Source organism: Coffea eugenioides, chromosome 1, assembly GCF_003713205.1.
Source record: "Coffea eugenioides isolate CCC68of chromosome 1, Ceug_1.0, whole genome shotgun sequence".
Taxonomy (NCBI): Eukaryota; Viridiplantae; Streptophyta; class Magnoliopsida; order Gentianales; family Rubiaceae; genus Coffea; species Coffea eugenioides.
The window spans coordinates 50664985-50691690 of record NC_040035.1 but is presented as its reverse complement, the minus strand read 5'-3'; the positions used below and the strand labels follow the sequence as shown (position 1 = coordinate 50691690).

General features: G+C 37.7%; 4 protein-coding genes across 8 annotated transcripts; 1 reads left to right on the top strand and 3 right to left on the bottom strand.

The window, feature by feature from the left end:
* Window positions 1-534: 534 nt before the first annotated feature.
* On the bottom strand, window positions 535-2443 carry LOC113754739 (uncharacterized protein At5g39865). The gene has a single exon (XM_027299034.1). The coding sequence runs from the start codon at window positions 1721-1723 to the stop codon at window positions 938-940; it is 786 nt and encodes a 261-aa protein (XP_027154835.1). The 5' UTR covers window positions 1724-2443; the 3' UTR covers window positions 535-937.
* Window positions 2444-5622: 3179 nt separating this feature from the next.
* Window positions 5623-10345, top strand: LOC113754509 (LRR repeats and ubiquitin-like domain-containing protein At2g30105). 3 transcript variants are annotated; one of them, XR_003465222.1, is made up of 11 exons: window positions 5623-5858; window positions 5976-6070; window positions 6182-6340; window positions 6909-7019; window positions 7121-7221; window positions 8051-8188; window positions 8495-8543; window positions 8790-8855; window positions 9193-9312; window positions 9398-9696; window positions 10047-10345. XR_003465222.1 is itself a non-coding variant. In XM_027299001.1 (10 exons), the coding sequence occupies exons 1-10, from the start codon at window positions 5672-5674 to the stop codon at window positions 9509-9511; spliced, it is 1140 nt and encodes a 379-aa protein (XP_027154802.1). In that variant the 5' UTR covers window positions 5623-5671; the 3' UTR covers window positions 9512-9766. The 3 variants fall into 3 exon arrangements, 1 of the variants encoding a protein (XP_027154802.1); XR_003465354.1 differs by lacking the exon at window positions 8790-8855; XM_027299001.1 differs by lacking the exon at window positions 10047-10345 and having other exon boundaries at window positions 9398-9766.
* Window positions 10346-13083: 2738 nt separating this feature from the next.
* On the bottom strand, window positions 13084-19495 carry LOC113761114 (ubiquitin-activating enzyme E1 1). Of its 3 annotated transcripts, none has more exons than XM_027303973.1 (7): window positions 19160-19495; window positions 18494-18903; window positions 17554-17771; window positions 15701-16495; window positions 14611-15479; window positions 14075-14507; window positions 13084-13812 (listed from the first exon to the last, which is right to left on the bottom strand). In XM_027303973.1, exons 2-7 carry the CDS (start codon window positions 18885-18887, stop codon window positions 13216-13218), a joined length of 3306 nt encoding a protein of 1101 aa, XP_027159774.1. In that variant the 5' UTR covers window positions 18888-18903; window positions 19160-19495; the 3' UTR covers window positions 13084-13215. The 3 variants fall into 3 exon arrangements, with proteins under 3 accessions (XP_027159774.1, XP_027159782.1, XP_027159764.1); XM_027303981.1 differs by having other exon boundaries at window positions 18494-18900; XM_027303963.1 differs by lacking the exon at window positions 19160-19495 and having other exon boundaries at window positions 18494-19103.
* A 2986-nt stretch (window positions 19496-22481) lies between these two features.
* Window positions 22482-25655, bottom strand: LOC113783609 (dual specificity protein kinase shkB). Its single transcript, XM_027329795.1, has 3 exons — window positions 25252-25655; window positions 23883-24966; window positions 22482-22956 (listed from the first exon to the last, which is right to left on the bottom strand). The coding sequence occupies exons 1-3, from the start codon at window positions 25653-25655 to the stop codon at window positions 22672-22674; spliced, it is 1773 nt and encodes a 590-aa protein (XP_027185596.1). The 3' UTR covers window positions 22482-22671.
* Between the last annotated feature and the right edge of the window lie 1051 nt (window positions 25656-26706).

Here is a 26706-nt window from a genome sequence, read left to right as displayed (position 1 = left end):
AACCAAGTGGGAAAGACAGCGGCAAAGAAAGTACGGACTCTATGCAAAACCTTTGATCAGATTCAGGAATTAACCTCACACTGACAGATGCCTTTCCTCACTGTCATTTAAGTAAACTAAATGCAGGTTTTTGCGCAAAAAAATGTAGTGGGTTGACAACATTGAATATGCAAGGAGATAATTAGAGCGTCAGACCTACTGGCTAATGGTCTCCAGCAGCTCAAGATGATTAAGATGCAGATAAAAAGCTGAAATTAGAACGCTTAGGAAGTTGTTTCTGGGTAAGTAGACACCGAGAAACTCGTAAAGGGAGATCCTTCATCCGAAGCACATGCACCATTATCAATTCAAAAGGCCTGCCTGCTTAAGCTCATTAATCAATATGAACAGAGTAATGCATGGTCTAAAATTTAAAGCTAGTAGAACCGGAAATAATCACCAAAAGATCAAAATAAGAAGAAACACATACTAAAAGATTAAAACTTGATAAATAAATAAAAAAGTGAAGCTGGAATTTGTCCGTTGCTCCCAGAATTTTCAGTTTTGTAAAGTCATCAATTTAACTGCATGACAAAGGAACATATCATTATCTCTTGATAGTTGATCCCCAACATGTTGGTCACTACTTTACAAGACTAAAGTTAGAAAACAAAAAGGAATGTCACATGAGCATTTGGCACTAGCACCTTCCTGCATTTCCACTGATTTCATTTGCATTTGCACATTGCACCTAACTCAACACAATTACAAATCTGTCCCAAAGAAAAAAAGAAGAGAAAAGAAAAGAAAAGTGTAGGAAAAAAAAGCCACCACTTTTTCACCCTGCCAACCTTCATCATCTATTTAATCCTTAATTCCTTATCTTTCTAAGAGAACCTAATTAAAGTAGTATCAACGGTACGAATCATAACATTGATCACTTATCTAATCGGACGGCTCAGAAAGCAGCGCCGGAGCAAGAAGGGCACCTGATCAGACCGTTCTCATTGCAAGTTGTACAGCTCTTGAACCCACCTTTTTCACTATAACATTTGTGGCTTCCGCTGCACTGGTGGCAGAGGATAAATCTATGCCCACCACACACCTCGCACGTGCCGGGGTCGGCGGGGAGGCCCAGGCCCTCCACGTATTTCTTCAGCTCCCCCGTTTCATTGAGCCGCCGGATCTCCTCAGCGCCACCAAAGTACCTCCCCCCGATAAAAACTCGAGGGAGAGTCAGTTTCGTCTTTTCAGAATGGCCCAGAATCCTCTGCAGCTCCTCCATGAACCCGTGGTCCATCGACAGATCTCGCTCGTCGATTACGACCCCCAAGCCGCGTAAGATGGATCGGACGTTTTTGCAATCCTCAAACGTGGAGCGGACCACTCGCAGGCTCGTGAAGTACACCACTACGCGCTTTTCAGCTCCTGGCAAAGAAATCGACGGCTCTGATTCGTTTGGATTCTCAAATGAGAGTGATTTTGAGGAGGGCAATGGGTGGTGTGGGGCGGCGGAGACATTTGATTCGGGAAAAGGGTCGAGGGCGGAGGGGGAGGAAGCGAAGGCGCGGAGGACCGAGTTGGCTAGTCGGACTCGGTGGAAAACAGATTTCTTGGGCCGATTGGTTGGGTCGGACTCGGAATTATAATCTTCGGCACAGAGACTCTGGATGTCTTTGAACGAAGAGCAGGAAAAGTTGGGGTGCTGAATCCGAATATTTGACTTAGTTCGTCTTAGCCACATGGGGTTCTTCTGAAAAAACTGATGAAATCTATGTACGGATATTGTCTTTCAAAAATTCCTCGTAATACCCGTATAATACCTGAAAATTTTTTCTGAGGTTCTTGGAGAAATGAAGAGGGACAAAGGATGCGGTGGATGGAGGCTAGAGAGGCTGTTGTGTTGGGGAGGTTGCGATTTGCGAAGCGGAAAGGGTATGCCGCAAGGGAAGTGGCGAGTCAGCTATGTCGTCCACCGGTTTTTTGATGTAGTTTACGCGTAGCTTCTTCTCTTGTCAACTTGTGTTGTTGTTGTTGAGGAGGGGAGACTAAATGGGATTTTCCGGAAAATAAGAAAGGCAGCAGCTACCAAGGGGAAAGACAGGATAGGGTGGTTACCGGTTAGAGCCTAGGTGGTTGTAAAGGAAGGTGGTCAAAATTTCCTAATTTTAATTTCCAATAGCAGTAAATTAATAATGGAAGCTTAAGCACAGAGGGATGAGCTGGTGAGAGGTCTTAATATTAGAAGATGGGATAAATTTTTTTTTTGGGGGGGAAGGTGGTGTTGGTGTTCGAGGTGGGGATTGGTAAACCTGGCAATTAGGCTATGTGAACTGGGTTTTGACACGCTCGAACTTAGCCCCCATGAATTATCCGTTGATGTATTTGAATAGCAATAATTTGATTAAAAATTATTTACGTGCATTAGAAATGGCAAAGGGAATCAGAATTTGCTCCCAGAGAAAGAAATGGGGTGGAGGTTGGAGCGAGGGAAACATACTCCAGCCTGTCCCCCGCTATATATATATATATATATATATACACACGCACATGTATATTTTGCGTGGTTGGTCATTGTAGTTTGCTTTCTAAGCCAAATTTGATTTTGTAATCATCTTCTTGGGTGCTACTGCTTGTGGATATTAATTGATTGTCAAGTCCAGTGATATTCTCCACTTTCCAAGAAAAATAAATAAATATATTAATCTTTGCTCTTGTCTACAATATTACCCATGCTTTTGGATATGCTAAAAGGTTGCCATTGGATCAAGATTTTGTGCCCGCAGGGGAGCGGGGCGGGGTGAGACGTTGGGTGGGGAAAGATATTTGGCAACGAGGCGAAGGACGGACGGCAAGGTGTGCCTGTTGTTACTTTTAACTTGTATTACAAACACATTTTTAATACATTTTTTAAATTATGTTTTTATTTCACATACATTGCATTACAAAAATTATTACAGTAATTATTTTAAATAATCTCCCATCTTTTTTTGTAATTTTAAAATCAGCTCAATTAAATTTATATTGTTGTAGTTCATACTTGACTCACAAAAGAAGTCGAGCCAAATTCGAGCAGGCCCAAACTCATGTTAGGTATTTTTTAAGTTAACACAATCTAGTTAAACGAAACAACCAACTAATCCATAAACGTTCTATAACATCTAAATAAAGTTGCAATATCAATAAAAATTTGAATTTCATGACCAAATTTAATATAGTTTACTATAACATCCATAAACTTAGTAACTAGAGATTAAAAAGAATAAATTATCATAAAATTAACCATCTAGAATTCAATCATTTAACAAGATTTTGTTAAAAAAATCTTCTTAATTCCTACATTAACCTGTAAAATTCTTTGATACCGCATAGACAACATTGTTGCAAAGGGAGAAATGACAAGCTACATGTTAAATGGTTTATCTAACGGGTGTATATGGGGTACTCGTTAAAATACATTTCAGATGTTATATTTTTTGAAATATAAGAATAATTAGAAAAAAGTAAATAAATATAATGGAGGGTAAGTAAGATTAAATAGAAAAAATATATAAATATAAGAGAGAATAATAATTGTTAGTATACGTATTTATATGATAAGTTATGTGAATATTAGATGCGTTAACGAATGTGCAAAGGGTACCTGCCAGAAAAATCCGATGTTAAAAAGCCATTATTCGATAGAGAGTTAAGTGGATTTAGTGTGACCCAATCTTTAACTCACGTCCAAATCAGCTCAACTCACCCAGCACAAAGGCACGTTCCAATAAATTACGGCAGAATGAGCTGAGCTTGGGCCAGCGCAGCCCAACTGGGGATGTGATTTTCTTTCTTACCCTTTTGTTTTTAATGTGGACCAAGGAGATTTTGACCTCTCATCCTCGAAATTTTGCCCTTTATTTAATAACTAAAATACAACTTCTATGATAACTCGCTAATTTTGCCCTCTCTAATTCACACGACGTAAGAGTAGAAAGCGCAGCACCTTCCAACTTCGTAGGTCGCAGCTGACTGAACTTAAAAGGGTTCTAGGAGCCTTGAGTACGAGGCGATTAGGGCTATGTTCCATTATAGTTCTGAGTTTACGGTGGCATGCAAGAATTAGTAATTACACGAAACTGCTAGTGTCTGTTATGATTTGAATGGAAAGGACGACGAAAATGGTCCACGAACTGCCTTATCTAGTTATCTTTATTTTTTTTGGGGTCCAAATTAACGCAAGAAATGTCGCACGTTGTTTGGTTTGATGCGACAATATCAAATATACTTAGATTGTTCATAAAGTTTTTGGAAGAAATTCACACCCAGAGGACTTTAGTTGCTTGTATATGAACTGAAAGTCAACATATGTTTCTGAATTCTGTACAATGGCCGTGGCCCAGAACTCACATGATTTCAAGTTGCAACAGGCTGTCTTCTAATCTAAGTAGTAATAGCAGATAACAACACAGACAATGCTGCCAAATTGATAATTCACAATAGTGGTGGTGGCAGTGTATATACCTTTGTTCCCAACTAACTATTTTGATGCCATGGGAATAATGCTAAGAGTCCTCCGCTTGATTGATTAATTTTGGTGCTGCACTGCAATGGAAGCTGGCCAGTCCCTTTTGTGATTCATTTTTCTAAAGTGGGTGTGGACCAGATAAAAATTACTGCAAAAAGAGACATGGCAGTGTTACTATAGGGGATGAAGTACTGCGCAAGTCTTTTGCTGAAAGCTAAAGGTTAAATAATTCATGTAATGTAACCAAGGTTGGTGGTCTCTGAAAAGCTTCATGTGTGCCTGTCCAGGCTAAATAATAGACAAAAAAGGATGTGGAAGCCTCTACTGAATTTCACAGCACAGCTTCACCAAGAAATCAAATACTAACTCGAATATTAAAGTAAGCATAATTTACTCGCATCATTTGCAGAAGGCAATATCTGACCTTGTCTTTAACGCTCCCTCCCCACCCCAAAATACCAAAAAACAAAAGATAAAAAGGACCTTCACTTTTGTAATTAGTAACGCAACTCCAACCTTCTTCTATTGACACCCTCCAAAAAAAAAAAAGAAATCTTTCCATTCACGTGCGTCTTTCTACTTCTGTTAAAGGATTGACGACATATTAATAGGTCGGATATTACTCAGATCCAATCCAAACTCAATATATTTGGATAAGAGTGAACACTCTCCAAAGGAAAAAAAAAAAAAACAACTTCCATTGTAGTGAAATGTTTAATAAAAGCAATTAAGATGCTTAAAAAAGAATAAAAGCAATTCAGAAACATGAATATTGGGTCTGACAGATTTTTAGGCCCCAAAAAAAGTTATAAGTTATTTGATTAAACCCTATAATTGAATAAAAAGCTCAATTAATTTAATGAAAAGAGATATAAATAAATCTATGACTGCTTTAATTGGTTAAACACTAATGCAACTGCCAATGTGGCCCAAGTGAATAATGGGGAGCCCATATCTTTATACTGTCCTTCACTAAGATAATTGAGCTAGGTGTTGGGCCAAACAAAATGACAAGCATAATTGGGCTAGGTGTTCAAGATCTTAATGTTAGTCCATTCAGTATACGTATATATTTAAACAAAAAACAAAAAACAAAAAAAAGAAGAAGAAGAGGAAGCAGAAGAAGAAGAAGAGGAAGAAGAAGGCAATCGGGCATTTGCGGGGAAGGAAAAAAATTAGAGAAAGATGGAAGCAGGTAAAGCAGCTGGTACCGATTCCGGGGAAGAGAGTAGGATGATCAAAGTTAACGTGAAGTTCGGTGGACGGTCTATACCGGTGGAAATTCCGTTGGACTCCACCGTCAGAGACCTCAAGTCTATCCTTCAACCCCTCACTAATGTCCTCCCTCGTGGCCAAAAGTTCATCTTCAAAGGTGTAAATTTGTTATTGGACGTTTTAAACAAATAATCCGATGCCTTTAATTCTTGAAGAAGTGTAATCGAGTCAATTCTTGAACCTTTTTTTTTTGGCCGTGTATTATGATTTGCAGGGAAAGTTTTGGTGGATGAAATGACAATGAGGTCATCGGAAATTATCAATGGTTCTAAAATCATGCTCATGGCTACTCAAGGTCTACACCAAGGGGTATCTTTTGTCGATCACTATGCTTTATTATTCCATTTTAGCTATGTTTTGTCGATTGTCTCTGCTAATTTTGAAAGAGCTGATTCTAATGATTATGATGTAAATGTATAGGATGGCCCCATTAAGCAGGAAGCTCCGGCTATAGAGAAGAATTTGAGGAGGAGGACAAGTGAACTGCTGAAGGCAAACAAAGAAGTTTCTGTTCCAAAAAGCCAGCTCGAAAGATGGAAAGCTACTGGGATTATTGCACTGTCTGAGTGCAATCTGAAGGTGTTGAGGAACAATCTTTCTTCTTGTTGAATTAAGCTAGCACTACTGCTCCTGCTACTCTTGCTTTTCTTGATGTTTGTGTACTTAAAATGATTCGTGTTCCTTGATGCTTGTGTCCTATTTTCAAGAACAGTAAGTAAATTAGTGATCCTTCCAAATCTTTTGGGATTTATGTTGGTTCTGTCTGATTTTCTACTTGATTGTATTCAGTAAGAGTGCACGAGTTTGTTGTTTTTTCTTCTGTAAGTACTGAGCTAAATCAGTAGACCTTGTCCTTATAGTGAAGAGGAAAAACACGATAACTGATTAGTAAATTAAATCGTACCCTCTTCGCTGTTTGCTTAGTTTTCAGAGGTATCTAATGTAGCTATTCCAGCGTGCTGCTTATTATGGTGGATGCATAGTGATATGTTCCGAGTTAGCATTCTCACACTTATAGTTCATGGATTATCTCATTATTATTATTTTTTTTAATAATCTGCTGTACGGTTCTGTGAGCTCTGCGTCTCTGAATCTTTAGTTTGTTTGGTTGAGACCATGCTTAATATATTTTTGGTGACTGAAAAAGGCCATACCTGAGGAAGTCTGGATGTGTGGACCTTCTGCTAGACTCCTTGATCTTAGCCACAACTCGCTACTACAACTCCCAGATAAAATTGCCTGTTTGAGCTCCATGCAGGTTAGACAAAACTCTTTCAGTGGTTGCTCTTTACTAGTTATGTGAGGAACTTCTCCTCAATGTGGTTCTGATTTTGCTTTTATCTTCATCTAATTCTACAGAAACTGCTCCTTAATGCCAATGATTTATCAGATGAATTAATTAGCTGGGAAGGGTTAACCTCACTGAAGTCTCTTACCATTCTGTCACTGAATCAAAACTGGTACTGCAACTGACTTTTGTTGCAAGAAATTGGGTGGATTTTATTCACTTTATATGCTGGTTTACCTATAATCTAATAGTATGTGACAAATAACTTGCATTGGTGGTGAACATTCTTTGGATCTTTTAGTGCACTGTCACACTATCTACTTGTAAAATTTCACTGCTGCAAGGCTTTTAAGCTGGTAGTGTCAGATCTGAGAGTGCTTGCTTCTCCTGAAGCCTGACCAAATGCACTCCCCCTTCTCCAAAAAAAGGGGGCAAAAAAAAGCAGAGGGACAATGCTTTTGCCGGTTTCTATTTTGGTCTTTGCAATCTGTTGTTTAAGTGCTATCTAGTACTGATTTAGTATCCAGTAAATGCTATATAAGACAAATTTACTACTGTGCTGGAAGTTGTCCCTCATGCACTGGTGATATCTTTTATGATGATAATTTCACTAGCCATACAGAAATTGACTTGTAGTGCAGAGTGTTTGTTTTCTGTAAAATCCAATATGAAAGAAATCTATTTTTGGTCTATTAATGTCCTCCAAGTATTGCGTAAGTTTCATTTATCCTTGCCAGAGTACTTACGTATGTCATTGTGGTCGTGTGTGTTACTTTTTTCTTTTTCTTTCCATTCTGTTTTCCTCTTGGTTAGACATGCATGTGTGCTCTAGTTGGGCATTGTTAATATTATGTCATATTGAGTGCAGCATTATAACATTACAGGCTTTGGTTTATTTTCCATGTAGTTGAACTGCATCTGCGAGCCTCAACTATGTAGTTGCATCAATCCAGCTCATTATATTCACTTATTTTCTTTTGTTTCCTATGTAATATGATCAGTTTAGCAGTGCTGCCTTCTGCCATCGGGGCTTTGACGTCTTTGAGGCAACTTCTTGTTGAAAATAACAAGTTGACATGTCTCCCAACTGAAATAGGCCTTCTAACAAATCTTCAAACCCTGAAAGCAGCGAACAATAGGTAATGTGTGAAATAATTTACTTGTGAAATATCTGAATTTTATTCTTTTACTCGAACAATTTAACTCGTAAAGAAATTTATGGAGATAATTGTTTTTTCTTTCCTTCCATAGTTTTTGGTTTTGTTGTTTCATGTTTTATTTACGTGATTACGAATGTCATATCCTGAGCTTAGATGGTTGACTCTGACACTTCATTTGCTTTTTTCCCATATTGGAAGAAGTAGACAGGATTAGTTCCAAAAGAAAGCGTAAATATACCACTCAGTACTTTGAATTCTAAAGAACATATTTAATGCTAAATGCAGCATAAACGAAATTCCTGCAAGCATAGGCGAATGCATTTCTCTTGTTGAGGTAAAAGTCTGCTTCATCTCTACCAGTTTTTCTCTCATTTTTCCTATCTTTATTTTTTATTTTCTATATATATTCTGTAAAGCCGTTTGCCAAGCCCAAATAACAAAGAAGTGTGGAGAGAGAGAGAGAGAGAGAGAGATGCAAAGTTTTTGTCTCTTACTGATCAGGCATTCAAGCTTTTCATGTTTCCTATGTTTGCTTTTCACAGTTCCCTATCTCGGAATCTCGTTGTTTGTTGTTCTGCAGGTTGATCTCTCATCAAATCTCCTGGTAGAATTACCAGAGACATTTGGGAATTTAAAAGATTTGAAGGTCTATCTGCTAGCCTTTGTTATCTTGGAATTTCTTTATTCTCGGATCCCTCTTTATTTCAAATTGGAAGTAAAAGTAAAATACGGAAGTACTAACATCTGGCCTTAATATGCTAAAAAGAGGGCAAGTAATGCAATTTATGTTATGCCAAAAAATGAATTTGATCTTTTTCAAGTATATGAATTTGGGATTTGCCCTTGTTCAGTGAAGCTTGTAGACGCTTTTAGAACTTCCAGATGTATCGGTAGATTGCCTTGCTATAAAGGATGGACAATGTTTCTTAAATTGCCGCGATAGTGACACTCTAGATTTGCTCCCATCTTTTTCTGTATTGCAGGCTTTGTATACAAGTAATAATGGACTGAGATCCCTCCCCAGTACCCTATTTAAAATGTGTAGCCAACTTTCGATTCTGGATCTGCATGGGACAGAAGTAACAATGGATGTTCTTCGCCAGGTTCTTTTTCTTCTCCAAATCATATGTGATTCAGATCCCCTCATTGTATTCAAATTTATGTATGAATCCATTTTGTTTCTTACAGTTTGAAGGATGGGATGATTTTGATAATCGCCGCCGCTTGAAACATCAGAAGCAGCTGGATTTCCGAGTTACTGGGTCAGCTGAATTTGATGAAGGTGCTGACAAGAGCTACTGAGCTGCTAGTTGAGACACTTGCCGGTTGGAGACCTACACAACAGTAACGTAGGAAAGTCATGGTCTGTCCATTCAAAGTTCTGAGCTGCCAACGGATTTTGTTGTCTGATGGTTCCAAGGCTGAGAGTATGCATATATACAATCACAATTGAACGCATGATTAATATCTACAAAATGGAACTACTGGTGAGTAATATCAAAACCATATTTAAAGTAGTATTATCTGATTCCTGCACTTTTCCTATTGGGGTAACAACCTTAATTGCGTGAGAGGCCCCCGCCCAACCTTGCATTTGCCTGCCGTGTCCAAATAAAAGAACGAAATTTGAGTTAAACCAAATAAAAGAACGAAAAAAAAAAGCAGCTTTTTTCGTGTTTTTGTTTTTGTCTGTACTCTGTTTCACCATCGTCTGTGTGGATTGCTTTTTTGAACACATATTTATCAATCAACAGCGTAGTGAGAGATTGCAAACTTGTTACTATTCGCTGAAACTTTTACATGCTTTTCATTACCCACAATGTTTTGTCGCCTGCAGAGTACCATGGAGAAATAATTGAAGCACAGTAATGTTTCAATGTCACTTAGCTCGCAGAAACACACATAGGAAGGCGAGATGAAACAAAGAAGCTCTTTTGAGATGCAAATAGGCAGACCACAGCCATAAAGGACATTCTCAAGGTCTCTGAATGAATAAAATTTTCTCTTCGTTATAACCAAGGCGAGGTCCAGAGATGGTCTTTTTCTTTCTTTCTTTCATTTTTTTAAAGTCTGGCCATACCTTTCACAAAGCCATGTAAAATTATACCAATTATTTTCGAATATTTATTTTGGAATTTCCTGAACTAATAAAAGAAGTTTATTGAGAAATACTCCGTCCATCCCATTTTGATAGTCTTAATTTTTTTCGCAACTATGTAAAGTTATACCAATTATTTTTGAATATTTATTTTGAAATTTCCTGAACTAATAAAAGAAGTTTGCTGAGTAATACTCCCTCTATCCTACTTTAACAATCTTGGTTTTTTTCTAGAACAATTTTAAAAAATTAGTTAACTTTGTTGAAAAAGTAAATATAGCCTAATGTTTTTCTAAAATACCCTTACATTAATATATGAAGTGTCACTAATCACTATACCTTTACATTAATTATAATACCATACCATTCAAGACATATATCAAAACAATTATTGGTGGAAAAGTTGACTGTATTAAATAAAGTAGGTTATATTTACTAATAACGAAATATATTAAATAATGGTATTTTAGAGAAATTAAAAGTTAACTATATTATTCAATTGGGAGGTGAACTATAATTTGAGATGGATGAAAAAGGAAAACAAGATTATCAAGTAGGACGAAGAGAGTAATCAACTTATGTAGGTGGAAGGAAGTATCATCTTGAAATTTCAGTTATTGAAGGATTCTCTTGTAATTTGCAAATTCTGCTTTTGTTTTAACAAAAAATTGAAGTTCTCTTACCAATTTTTTAGCATATATTTTTAATAAAAGATGGAAAGATAGAAACTTCTTACGATGGAAAGATAATTGAAATCTAAATTATTATTATCTCACCTCCTACTCATTCTGCGATAGCTCATTTAAATTCTCTCATGGGATTAATTTATCCCTCATATGGGGAATTAATTCGGTTAGGTGTGATGTAATAATCTTATATATAAAAAGCAACCAAAATGGGATGATATGGGATTAATATTTCAATCTTGTATCATCTCATGAACTAAACAAATTCTAAAGCACGAATATACTTTCGGCTACCTAATGTATAGAGGCACTTGTGTAGTAACTATAATTCTCCTCATGTTTACCATAAATAAAATTAGGAAGTTTGTCTTAACAATAGAGACATAGTTTTGAATTATAATATAAACATGTGATAGTATATTTTAAATAATTATCATGTAATTTGAATCTCAAAATCTTAGAAGGAACCTAACAGTTTGAGGAGTGAAAGTGTCTGAACAATACACACACTGTCTATTTACTAATTCTCTATTATACTCACTCTCTCTTATAAAAGTTAAGAAAATATCCGTCCCTATGATCTCTGTTTTCGTAGTGTATTCTTTCTTTTCAACATGAATGGTCATTAGTCTGCCAGGTGTGACAAGGAACCAGCGTTATTAAGACAGTAATGCAAACTTCAGTGCATCAATTAATTTATACACCAACAGCCCTTTGGATGATTGGCTACCACCAAAGACTTTTAAGTCTTGGTGGGATGAGAGGTCAAAGATTCAAACCTTACTTTCCATTAATGTGCCATTATATGTGATTTTTTCTAAGACGGTTGGCCCAATGTAGACTAGAGTAGGAATAGAAATAGCTCTGTTTTTAAACTCGGATCGAACCGGCTGGTTCGACCGATCGAATCGAGAACTGACTAGTTGGCCGATCCGAGTTAATCCTAAAAATCGAAAAATCAAAAACTCGGTCAAATCATGTCAAAACCCGAGTTTGATCGGGTTTTGACCCGGTTTGACCGGAAAAATGAACCGGTCTCTTTTTTTTTTTTCTTTTTTTGAAAGGTCAAAATATTTTTAATATGATGTTTTGATCCTTAAGTTGTTAAAAATTATTAACATACCTCAAATATTTCATACTTTATAAATGTTGTCTTAAAGTTTGGTGTTATTTTTCAATTAAGTCCATAATTTTAATTCTAAACTTGTTAATACTTATTAAATAATATAAATTGCTACTTGATTGCTCTAATTTATTTGTATTTTCTTATTTAATATATTTGAAACATCAAATATATATGAATATACATTTATTAATATTAACATGTTAGTAAGTATTTTACATATAATATTTTAATTTTTAAATAAATTTTATTTATGACGTCATCCGGTTCAACCTCTATCGAACCCGATTGAACCCATTGACCCCTGAGTTCGACCGAGTCGATATCCGGTCTGATTCTGAAAACATAGAGAAATGGGCCAGACTAGCTGATGCCGTCTGATTAAAAAAAAAAAAACTTGTTTACACCTAAGCTGTTTCATTGAGCACATATGAAGTTGGATAAAGAATTCACCTATACCTTGGTCAGGTAACCACCAGAAGGTTTCCATTATGAGTTGATTTTACATGATGGCCATTTGATGCGGCTTTTGCACCACACCAATTTTACCTGAAAATTTTGTTTTCTTTTGTGATTTAGTTCCTGGAAGTGTGCCCAAATCTTTAGACTAACTTCGAGCTTCAAATTTACCCGCTTCAAAGATTTGGGTGGAACGCTATAAAACAGCCGACATCCTTTTGGAATGACGCTGCCACCGGCAAACGTGCGGAAAATGTGATCCAGTCTACACAATTTTGGCTTTCAAAAATCCTGTAGAATAAATATAATTCGGGGACGCACTATAAAGTGGCGTTAACTTCTTGGACACAATGCGCGTCACTGTTTTTACATGATTCAACCTATTAGATGCATCTAACTACTACTGAATTCGATTATCGGCACGAAATACCTGCATGTAACAAAAAAAAAAAACACAATCAAACAATCCCGCACAATAGACGAGCATAATCAAGAACGACAACAAAAGGGTGCGCAGCTCAAGTGTCCCAGCTGTAACATCTCATTCTGTATTTTATGCATGAAAGTTGGAAAATACTTGTACATGCAGCTGACTGATTCATCAGTAGACAGGAATTACATTTGCTTAAAACAAGTAGTCCTAACGAAAGTAAATGGACATGAGAGGGATGTCAATGTCATTATCTTCATCATCCTCGCAAGCTACTACAACATCCAAGTGACGGCGATATGCTGGAATCTCCACCTTGGCCACCTCCCTTGCCAGATCCACTACCTTCTTGTCCATTCGTTCTTTATGCCTAGGGAACATGCTGTTATAGAGCAAGCAACTTCCACACGAGATGCTATAAGCATTTAGGCCTTTGTCAGCAAGCCATTTAAGCAGTTCCCTCAAAGTAGGATTGTCCTTTATTATCCACCTGTCCCAAACAGTCCAGCTCATGTCCTGATGCTTGATAACCTTTGGCTGAACCGGTTCAGACATGGAGAAGAACGGCAGAGCTAAAGTAGCATACGTGTTGCGATAATCCTCTATCTTGTGTCCCCCATCTAGCACCTTGTAGAGCTCAAGGCAAACTAATCCAGTAGCCATTGCAGTGGACGTGGCAATTGCAGGAATAATCCTTCCAGCGATGAATTTGGCTTTCAGCTTGTCAACTTCAGGTATAGAGTAATTTCTTGCTCTCATGTTAGCCAGTGCTGCTATCACATCCATATGATAATTTGTATCGTCATCCTGAACATTTAATAACAATGTCAAACATCAGCAGGCACATATAGTTCAGATTGGATTCACATTCGTGACACTTGCTCCAATCTCATGGTAGTGCAAAACAAAAGTACAAATTCTCTAAGAGTGCAATCAAACAACAACTAGTAAGACAAATACTGATGCATGTGCCTGAGATGTTAAGGTCAACAGGTAAAATGCTTTCTAAGAAGTAAGATTGCACAGAAAGAAATGTAGTGTGTTAAATGAGACAGAGAGCAAAATAAACCTTCTCAAACTGAATTGGTTTCATCCTATATCCTGGAGTTAGGTTCTTCCGAAAATGCTCCAGCTTCATTATTAATTCATTGATGACAGCAGCGTCATCTATTGAAGCAGTAGAGAGACTTGTAGCCTTTTCATCTGTCACAATTTTCACATCTTTCTTTGGCTGAAAGTCGGGAACCATGACTTTGTTTACAGCTTCAGCCAGTTTCTTTGGGTTCTGGGCCCAGTCAGGGACAGGAATACCAAATGTCTCAGCACGCAGTATGGATGCTGCCATGATGAAGTGGAGATGACTTGGATCAGCATCAGAGAACTGGAGGGGTTGAGGGAACCGTTTGGGGGCTGACCAGAATGGTGCTCCAGTACTGGTTGCAGCATCTTCAGGGAAAGTAAAAATCAACTGTTTCACACGGTTGGAAAAATAATCTTCAAACCTACAGATACAGATTACCAGTCAGAAACCGCAAACAGAACAAGGCACTAATTTTATCCTCACAAATTTGAAAAGGGACAAACTAAAATGACATGAAGCATTACTTGAGTCTAGCCCATGTAATACAATCTTGGAATGTTTCACATCTTTCCCTGTTGAGGCACTCAATAACACGTTCCAAATTGTCCCTGGCCTGCGCATCACCAGCATTTCTCATTGCAGATGTATATTCACTTGGATTTGAAAGGTAAGCATTCACCTCGGCTGGTGTTTTTTCAAGCAGGCCCTCAAACTCTGATCTGGCCCAGGTCAAGCAATGGTCAATGTTGTGGGGGAATGAATGCACAGTGCACATAGGTGCCTGTTTCTCCGGAGGATCTCTTGATGCACCATAGTTCTCAGTCAAGTGGGGAATGACCATTTGAGTATTGCACTTGGCACCAAGAGTACCAGACTCTAGAAGTGGCTTCTGGAAATACAAACATCTCTGATCAACATAAAGCCTGGCATTGACATTGTCAAGGGCATTAATAACAAGAGTCAAGTTCTCCCAAAAGGTGTCATCAAACACATTCTCTGTCTCAGGGCCAACACGATTCTGCAATGCTTCAATGTGAAGGCGAGGATTTATTGATGCAGCAGATGAAGCGGCAACGGTTGATTTGGCCTGGCCAATGTTCCAGTCGCGGAACAAGAATTGCCTACTAAGGTTACTCTTCTCTATAACATCATCATCTGTGACTGTTAACTTCCCATCACTGCCGCAAGAAACTCCCATTAGAGCCAAATTCTTGAGGAATTCACAACCCAGTGCACCAGAACCTACAACAAAAACTTTAGCATCTTCTAGCTTTTTCTGGAGTTTAGCACCAAAAACTGAAATCTGGGCATCATAACGAGTGTTCAATGGCTTGAAATCACTAGCTTCCAATGGCTCAGTGGGAAGAGACTCAACAGAGTCAAAGTAGAAGAACTGAATCAACAAAGGATAAAGTGTCCATTAGCTCATAATAAACGAGGTTTAGAACATTGACTTGTTCACCCAAAAAAAAAAGAGGAGCAAGAATTGGAAAAAAAAAAAAAGGAAAGGAGAGATTTGCAGGTGCTCATGTTAAAGATTGATCATAGAAATACAAGACCCTTACAAAATTATCCAGTAAGAGGACATGAATTAACAAATACAAATTATATTACCTGCAAAAGAGGATGAAACTTTCCAGAGCATGCCTTGACAACCTCCTGACCAACAATACCACCAAACATGGCAGCCATGGGATTCAGAACAGCTCGGGCACCAAAGGCAAAATGCTGCAAAAGTTTTGGGTTGATATCTTCCAGTTTCCCATCCCCTAGTGCTTCATTTAAGTCTCTGGCAATAGATATAAGCTTATTAGCATCCTCCTCTGAACCTGCAACAGGGAGGCGTCCATGCCCAGCCACAAACTTGTCTAGTGCTATAAAGGCCAAATGCAAAAGAGGCGGGCGATCAAACTTGGAGAAATCACTAAGAAGAAAATCACCAGGATCTTTTAGTGCTTCTCTCAGTGGTTTGAAGTTCAAAATCTTGGGTTGCTTCACCTGAGTTACAATGCCACCTCTCTCATATGGACCAAAATTAGTAGTATCCTCCTCAAGGATGAATGAATAAGGCCTTGTACTTTTTATCTTTCTTGGCTTTCCATCATTAAGTTCTGTCATGCCTTTAATTTCTGAGAACACAACAAGATCCCCATCCTGAAACTCAAGCCTTTCATCGTCCACACATGACACCATAGCTGGATTATCATTGCTGATAGAGGCAATAATACCAGTATGAGGCTCCTCACCATCAACATCAACCACAGTGAACTCAGGGCCAAAATCACAGAACACATTGCCAAAAAGGCCTCGCACTTCAGTCTTTATAAAAGCAATAGGAGGTTGATGGTTGTGACAAAAATCATTGAATTCAATTGCCTTGTCTAAGCTGATATCAGTAAAAACTACAGCCTGTGCCAGTCATATACATAAATGGTCACTTCATTGTCAAATAACAAGTATCTGAATGATTCTAAAAAATCTATAATAATAATAACAATAGAAAATAAAAACTACTGCAGAATGTGTCAATGTATGGTCAATGTATGCACCAACAGAAAAATCAGCTTAAGAATTCAAAAAATTCATGAACAAAACAACTCCACCAGGAAAGACCACTTAAGCTCCGTATGACATAAGATGTATAAGTATCTAAAAAAGAAATCACCAACCCAAAATCCATAAAACCTAGCAAAAGATAAGCAAGTTACCTACAGAAATATCATGAATTGAACACCAATCACAACTCAAATACTGTGCTAATCTAATCAGCTGAAAGGCATATGCAATTATGTCCTGTTAGACCACCTATGTAGCACTAGTTAAATGGTCCTAAACCAATCACATCTTTACATCAGCAGACAGCAATGCTCTGAACAAGGGATAAACGGGGGATCATGAGCACAATATAGTAATGCATGTCATATGCAAAAAGTGCAGTAAGATATAGCAGACACCTATATGTTGCACCAGTAATCCCAATTTATACCCAGGATTAATGTAATGCTCATGTACTTAAATGACAACAGGAAAAAAAAATTGGGACTGATAGACAGTCCACAATGCCATGCAAGGCAACACAAGAACCTCAGACAGCACAACTGCCCATCACACAACACATAACAAGAAGACAACATGCTTTAAAGATGGATATCTCTTCCAAAACTAACAAGCACATGGGGTAGTTATTAACGAAACATTGAGTGTTGATATCCTTCAGAGACCAAATTATTTAATTCTACCAATATATTTCCTGTGCACCAAACAAAGCATGCAAACCAAAAAACATTGAAAGATAGGGGCACCTGAAAAATGGAAAAAATTGATCTAACCAAATAAAAGAAGCAGAATGGTCATCTCATTCTAAAAAAAGCAATCCACTGGCTTGTCATTAAAATTAATATTAATAAACCTGTTACTTCGATATAAATACGGATGAAGTAGCTGACAAGTAAAAACAGAACAAGTACCTGGAAATCAGAAAGTTGTTCTTTAGTCAATTGAGTTGAAAGAGCCGTAACTACTACAGCATTGTTAAGCTCCTGTAGCTTTTGAACAGAAGCAAGTGCCCTGTTTTTACCGATATCATTCTCTGTAAAAACAAAATTGCTGGACAGATCCCACAAATCCACTGATCCTTCATCATGTAACGTCACAGACTTCACACCAGCAAGTATAAGGTTCTTTGCTGCAGTTTATTAGAGTAGAATCATTAACTTTCCTTTTTTGATAATGCAAAAAGTAGAACTGTTACCCGACATTATCTATGAAATCAGAGTGCAGATGAATAGCCAGGTCTTCTCCCAAAAATAACTATGCAAGTACAGTCACGAAACAATCAGAACAAAACCTAACCAAAAGAAAGTCTCAAAAGGCTGGCAAATTTGACTAGATAATATCAATTCTGATTTACATGTCAGCTAGTTAACCAAAGGTTTAACTCCTAACACCTTAAAGGACCAACTGTGGTCAGTCAATTGCATGTCCCAATAGTATTTGTGTAATAACAATTGAAGAAGACTTGAAAGTTTATACTAGAACAACTGAATGTAAAAATTCTTAACCACATCTCCAATAACATAAATTTCATCCATAACAGATCTTAAGTATTCTGAATCATTGGTTAAGCTACATAATGTTATCGCCCACTTGTAATACACACTGAACATATCACATGGAAGGGGAAAGCAGTAAAGCAACAGCAGAGAAATAAATTGATAGATACACAAGAGGTAACAAACTGTGCTCAAACTCACGGGCTTTTGACTTTAATCCAATACCATACAATAGAGTAGCAAAAAAATAATAATAATAACATTAATCAGAAGACCATTAAAAGATCTAATATTAACAACTGGACCAATTCCAGGACATTTCAGAGCATTCCAGAGTGGAGAAAATAGTCCTTACCAATTTCAGCACCGAGGCCTTGCATCCCGGAGACAAGAACATTCGAGGCGAAAAGCCGCCGCATGGTCTCGCGACCATACACGGCAAGCTGCCGGCTGTGGAGATCTTCATCAATATCATGCGGATTACCGTCATCAAAGGCCATCTCAGTCAGTGACCGTTCACCGCTGTCCTTACCGTTACTGGAACTCCCTAAATCAGCACCGGAGCCGCTAATTTTTACTTCGCCGCCGCTGGTAGTGGTCTTCTCGGTCGACGTGGAAGAAACCGAACCTTCGATCCGAAGCTTCTTGAGAACGCTCTCCCTATCGCAACTGCTACTGCTACCAAAATCAATTTTGTCGTCGCCTCCGTCAACTGCCTCGCCTTCAACAGTTCTCTTTCTAGGAAGCATATAGTGCAACAAGCTGCTGAACGGTCCACAATTCCCCATCAAAACAACAATCAATATAATTACCGTCAAACAAACAGGTAAAAAAGCAAGATCGGAGGATTTAGAAAGCAAAATTCCAATAAAAACAGGTGAAACAACACCGACGATGAACCCTAACCCTAGCCTGGTAAATAGTGCCATCTTTTGGTAGATTCCAAGTAGAAACTATGAAGAAACGAAGCTTAATTAATGTAATCAAAGCATAATGGAGTGAAGAAAGAGGGAGGGCGTACCAGATTGGAGCTGCGGAGAGGGAAAGAATGGAATCTCTGCTAATGAAAGTTTTTAGAGAGAGAAAGTAGCGGAGAAATGAGGATTAGTAGTGAGAGAAAGTGGTATTCGGAGTGGGGGATTGGTTATGGAATATGGAACCAGTAACTTGGAGAAGAATTTTCCTGAAGGGGGTAGTGAAAGAAGGGAGGGAGGAAGGGTATTTAAGGATTTGCGTTAGTCCGCCCTAGGGTTTGGGGCAGGGGACAGGTGCCAAGCCAAACGGCCCTATTCTGAGGAGAGTTTGGGTACATGCTCCTTTCATCATTTGATGTCTGTTTCAGAGAGAGAGAAAGAGAGAGAGATAATAGAAGAGAGAAAGGAGAAGGGGAAAGATGGAGGTCAGTACTGACAAAAACGCGGAAGGAGGCGCTGTTGCGTCCGTTTTGCGTACGTGCTGATTCGGCGTCGTCGGGGATTTGCTAAACTGTGGTACTACGTCGTTTTTGCGTTCTTTGAGTGATTTTCCTTTTTCTCTTTTCGCTTTTTTGGGATCCATAATGCATTGAGTGGATCGCTATTGTCTTGAGAGAGAGTAGTATGTGTATGTGTGTTTTGATAGGATATCATTTGAAATATTTTTTTAAAAAATTATTGTAATACTTTTTTTTTATGTAATATGTATATATATAAAAGATAAAAAATATTTTAAAAATATATTTATAATGCAAACTGATAAATTGTGCAAATAATAAACCATGTTGTTGTTGCCAAAAATGTCCCATGAAATTAATAACACTACCCGGGGAAGTATAGATCAGGTTTGTTTGGATTGTAAGTTATTTGAGATATTTTTACTGTAGTACTTTTTGTGATGTGATGTATGTGAGATAAAAAGGTAATTGGAAAGATAAAAATGTGTATTGAAAATTGTAATGATAATGTAAGTAAATATATTTGAAAAAATAATCAGCTGTCCAAACAAACAATTATTGGAATATGGTTATTTCCATTAAATACACATATTCACATCCAATAGTATTTTGAGCGATTCGTATTTAGTTTACTTGTTACGGTGCTTGGACTTATTTGGTGAAATGCCCATTCCACCCTTTGCTGTTCAAGGACGCGAGAAGTTAAATATCCTCTACTTGTAATTATTGATGGGTAGGGCTCGAAGAGTTGGATCAAACTGTGCCTCTTGCAATCAATTACAAGAAAAATTTACGAGGTTTGGCATTTACCAAGGGAAAGACTTGTAGCACCTTTGAAATTCCAAATTTGACAAACAAACTAAATTTTACAAACTCTTCACTTTGCTATGACTTATTGTTTGGACCGTAGTTTTTTTATGAACATATTTTTGAAGTACATTTTTATCATACATACATCAGATCGCTCGCCATAGAACAATTATTTTTTCAAAAAAAAACTTTTTAAAAGAGTAATCCAAACCGACATTTACGTATTAGTTGCGATGACTAATGACTAATATTAGGTTGACGTGAAACTTTGGAATGGGCCACAAAATGTTGTTGTTTGGGTTTGTCTTTGAACTGATATGGGCCACAATATGAGCAACGAAGTTTCTGGCAAAGGATCTTCCAAGTTTGTCGATTCTACTGTGTGCGTGTGTCTATATATATATATATATATACATATACCTTTTTTTTTTTTGGGGTAGTCATATTGCTAATTTCTGACATCGACCCAACATGTGGTTCAACAAACATTTGCAACATTTTCGTAGAAATACCTACTCTCTCTTCTTTTCTTTTTTTTTTTTTAATTAATTGAAAGTTAAGAATGGAAAATATGTTTGTCTACTGCATGACCACGAGCTTTTGAAACTGGGGGTAAATCTTTGTCATGTGGGAAGACAGGCTCAAAGCCCTTGTATTGGTTCTTGGATCAGAGGTCCAAACTCCCAAAAATCCCCAGACACCCATTTTGCGGGATGCATGTCTAAATCATTGTGCATTTTGTGTGTGTTTGCGTACGAGTCGTTGGTATCGGTATACAAACTCTGGAATTGAGCAACTCCCCTTTTACCGCGTCTTTGTTTCTTTTTTACACGGCAAATAGCGTCATTAAATGATAAAAAGAAAAATTCAATCAATTATTTTTCTTATGAATAGAGACAAACTAAAAATCTAGCAAACTGAAGTTGTTTAATCAGCTTCCCGATATCAAGCAAGTCGCCAGGCACGAGATCTTTCTTATTGTGATTAGAGCACTTGCTTTTTCAAATCCATTAGAGCATTTTTTGATTGAATACTAAAGAGATTTTGGATTATAACAAATGAACTGCGTATGAAAAGTATATATTGCTTCCAGAGTTCCATCTAATCCAAATCTACCGATTAAAGGAAAAACAGTTCCGATAATGCAACTTATGCATAATCAAATTCTTCTTCAAAGTTTGACTACAATCTTCAACTGTCGTCAAATAGCATCTGGTATAAACTCCATTGGACATACAAAGTTCAAAGCTGCTTCCAACTCAATCCACTGTACTTTGGTCCAGTTAACCTATCAAAAGCTACAATTGCAGGAATAAAAACACGAGTCAAGAAGACGATTGTACATGGGCATATTGGCTTTTTCAAATAATCAGTCAGTGCAAGAACCTTAGCACGTGCACCCTGATAGATTAGGTTAATCATGTGCTATAAAGCCGTCCAAATTAAACTTCCGTTTCTAGCAGGGGTTAATTACTGCGCATCCTAGACAGCTATGGTAGGCTGGAGAATACATATGATGTTGTTGAACGTAGGGGCTGCAAATTGAACTCAAACTTAAAGATATTTAACTCGTTAGCACGCGAGTTAGTTTGATATTTTATATATATGTATATATATATATATACATATATATATTATTTTTTTTATTTTAATAATAAAATTATATATATATCTCTAATATTTTATTATTTATTAAAAAATTATTATTTTATTTATTTTTCAAAAATAAAATAATTAATTTTTTTAAACTCGAGGTTGAGCTTTATATTTTGAACTCGTCGATCTCGAGTTCGATTTTGAGCTTCATAAAACTATGTTCAAACCAAAACTCGACTCACTCGTGCCATGCTTGGATTGCTTGTTTCCGTCGGAAAATATTGTCGTTTTCCGTGATCACATTTCCCTATCACCTTTTTCCCTCACATATATCAAATCGCTACAGTAATTTTTCCATGAAAAATGACGGAAAATGCAATCCAAACACAACCTTAGTCATTTGCGCCCCTAGTTGAGGGGACCAACAACAACAACATTTTTCATCCTCTAGCTAGCCTCCCCAAACCAAGAAATAACTTCTAAAATGAATCATACGTATCCTAAAATGAAGCGTCCAACATGAGTATTCGAGTTCTATATTAATAACTTCTAATAATCGGAGCCTAAAATGCGATTTCTCTAGTATATCTATCAGGCATCTCAGCATATACTCCTGTAAGATATCTTGTACAAGCAAGTACATTAGGATGGCTATATCATTTTTTGATGAAGAACATTAATTGTTATCACAGTCGTTAACATGATGCATGAATTAATAATGTTGATAAAATTTCAGAGAAATGAGGACGCTTGGAAGGGCAATTGTTCCAACACTTGGTCATCAGAGTGCGTAGGATTGGGGGGCAGTCTTCTGGGATATCAGGTCTAAGCCCACAGGCAGCTATTCCAACAGCAGCTTGAACCGGTGAATAAGCGGAATATGCCATCTCACCACTAACCATTTCCCATATAACCATGCCAAAGCTATACACATTACTCAACCATGTCTCAGTAACACACTCAGGGTCACCTGCAATGATCTATCATGACAACCAAAAAAAAAAAAAAAGGAAAAAAAAACATAATGTTAGCAAACATCATAATCTTTAATTGACTTTCGTATTTGCATCACATATAAAATCACTGAAAATGAAAGCCTTTCTAATCCATCAAGGTTTGGTGTGGGGTAAAGAACTAATAAAAGTTTGTTTATGATTACTAGGTTTGGTCGTTTTTGTCTTCTCTTTGTGCAATTTTCCTTGGTAATGTCCATATCAAGGAAGAGTGGCAGACAACTTCAGCAAAGTTTACTTCAATTTAAAACCATCACGTGATATAAATCCTTCAATAGTTGAATACAGAAAAAATGAGAACTTCTGGGTATAACATTCCTTTTCTCCCTCCCAATAATAAGGGATAACATTCATTTGTAGAAGGTTAATGTGGATGAAAAGCATCCAATACTATGACTATAAGGAGCCAAGGAAGCTTTTGGCCAACCACACAGCCTCCACAACTAATGAAAGTGGAAATAAAGCTAGATTAAAGAAACCTTTTTGTTCTCAGTAGAGCACTATAGATATCCTGTCCAAGGTAAAGCTATAAAGGCAAAGAATAATTTTTAGGTGTGAAGCAAAATAATTATGAAGACAAGTTACGCATGCTCACGATGATGCTCCTAATTATTGGCATAAAATATCGAAGAAACAGCATATCATGAGAAGCACATCCAACAAAACTCTAAATTATTGTAAATGCACCATTATTATACTCCTATCCTTTAATTTTACATATATCTAATGATAATACAGAAGTCCAAAAACCATAATTTGTAGGAGATCTTCATCTCGTACAAATTCAATTAGCCAAAAAATGCTACATGAGATGAGAGATTGAATCATCTACTCTGCGAATGAACAAAGGAGTAAAATTTAAGTGACATGGATAGAGGATGTGATCAACCAACCTCAGGAGCTAGCCACCTATAGCCATCAGTTTCATACTCCATAGGTTCACCACCACTCCTGCAAACTGTAACTATTCCCATGTCTCCCAAGCAAGCATTTCCCTGTTTATCAATCAGAATCCTTTGTGTATTAAGGTCTCTATATGCTACACCATGATCATTCATAAACTTGATTGCTTCCCCTACATCAGCAGCAATCCTAATAAGTTCTTTAATTTGAAGTCTCTTTTTCTTCAGAATCAAATCATGAACTGATCCACCTTCCATTGGTCTAGTCACAACACATAAGCCATGATTTTCATGAATACAAACGCCATAAAATTGCAAAATTTTCTTGTGCCCACATGTCATCAACGCCAATAAATCTTCCCTAAGCTCAAAGTCAGCTGCAGTCCCCTTGTCGCACCCCTTCAGCCTCTCAACTCCCACCCTTTTCCCCTTGTAAACCCCCTTGAACGAATTAGGCCCAATCTGATCGGTAAACTCAAGACCATCCGTGTTCAGCAGCCACTTCCCAATCTCATTCCCACCTGCTCTCAAAGTCTGCCACTCATCAACTGAAACCATGATAGAACTATTTGGTAAAGGCATTTTCAACTGAATCTCAGGGCTTGAACTTTCAATTCCATTTCTATGATCCTGCTCCCGGTTATCTTCATCCATCTCTCCGAACTCTCTACATCCAGTATTCTCCTTCTGACTGCCGCAAAGCCTAAATGGGAGCTTCATGGTAGTACCTTTAGCTTTCTTTAGAAACAATTTGAGTGCATTTTCTATCCGCGTTTTGAACAACTTTTGTAGCCCAGAATGAACCAAAAGTATAACAATTCCCAAAGTGAAATCCTTCCTCTCAAATATCTGAACTTTCTTGCAACAAATTGAAGCATTATCAAGCGCCCCTGACATTGCTGGCCATGAAATTGAAGATTTAGAAGCAAATATCAGCTTAAATACAACTGAACCACTAACTTCGTTAACAGACACTTCTTGTATCGTTATCGCTGGATGGTCCTCCTTTATCGCTTGCTCGATCAATTTCATATGCAGAAATACATCCTTCATCTCGAATCCAGCTTGTGCATAGCTAAATGTCAAAATGACACGATTAATCAGAAGAACAAAAAAAAAAAGAAAAAGAAAAGAAAGGAACCAATCAAAATCCCAAAAGCAATGAGCGATCGATGTTCTACAATGATAGCTCGGAAACTCCGTCTATGTGATACTAATTTGAATTATCGCATAAATTCCAAACACGTGATGTGAGACAGGACATCCAAATGACGTAGATATTCAGAGTACAATCTTGGGAAAACATGCAAGAAACTTGAAAAACAAATAGTACTATAAGAATTGGTTGAGCTTGGTGTACCTTATTGGTAAAGAATCGTAATGTTTGCGAATATTGTTAACGAGCTTTTGTGGGAGCTGACTACATGGATAAACTTGAGTTAAGCTTCGCACAACATTTGCCCAAATCTGTTTTCGGCAGCTTTCGGGTCCACCCCATTGTGCTGAAAACGCGGGCTGGCGGGCAGAGTCGAGGTTGAGGGAATTCTTGAGCGAGGCAATGGCTTCAGACACGTTGCGGCTTAGCCTCTGCAGCCGCTTCTGCATTGCGGAGGATTCTTTAATACCATCACCAGTTGTAGTGGCGGAATTTGCGGTCTCCGGTGAAGCTTCGGATCGGTGGTGCGTTTTCATTAAGACTACTTGCTCCACCATGTCCTCGTCCGTGCTGGCTCGGCTCGACCAGCACTCTAAAGCTGCAGCCATGTTTAAAGTTTGGATTAATTTCAGCTAGCTAGCAATGGCTGACTAACGTTGCTCAGTTTCAGCTTTCATGGTTCTGTACCGTTTGACATGCAAGTATAAATGGAGAATGAAAAGAAGGCGATTTGGGGCCCGGGGAGAGGGGCTGGGAGTGGGTTGTTTCAGTAATTGAGAGAGCGGTGAAGGACCGCGAGGTGTGTGAATACGTGTGTGATGATGGAGGCCGCGAGATGCTTTGGGATCATCATCATGATTCGTATTGATGTGTGTGTGAGATTTGAGAAGCATTTTATGCGATGTCGTTGGAGAATGGGGCAGTTTTACGAAAGTGGGTCCATTGGTTTTCTTTAAAACTTGCATTACGGGCCCACCTCGTTCTAGCTGTTGATCCGTCGGGTTGGAAGATGAAGATCCAGCCCACCGATACTTGCGGTAGATCGGTGGAAGGCTGGAAGCTGGATAGAGCCTCAAAGCCTTGATGACTTATGAATATTGTCCACTAATGGCCCCAAAATCTTCCACACGCAAAGGCGCAAAGAACAAACGAGCTGCTTCATTTTTTTTTGTGTCCTACATTGTCATCTAATTCAATCCTCTCTCTAAAAAAAATGACCTTAATCATATTAAATTATGCTTGGATTTGTTATTATTTTCTTCCTGGTGGAACTCAATATGGGATTTTTGAGTATGAATCAAGCTAGAATGGACATTTGGCAAAAGTCGAGTTCAATTGGAGGTTATGAGTTTATTAAGTTGAATTATGAATGAACAGCGCATAGCAAAAAAATGGGCATTTGCTAAATGGAGGTTTCTAATTTTATTATAAGTTGAACCTACAAACTTAATGATTCGTATTTAATTTGACGATTCAAAGAGTTGACGAATCAATATTGATTTAGTCACTCTTAAATATTTCATTCATTAATAAAATCTACATAAGGAGTCAAGTATTGTTCCAATAAGATCACCACTGCAACCGTTATTTCAAAGGAAGCAAGATTGTAATAAAGATAAATACAATCGCGGTTCTTATGTTTAGACGCTAAAACCCAAT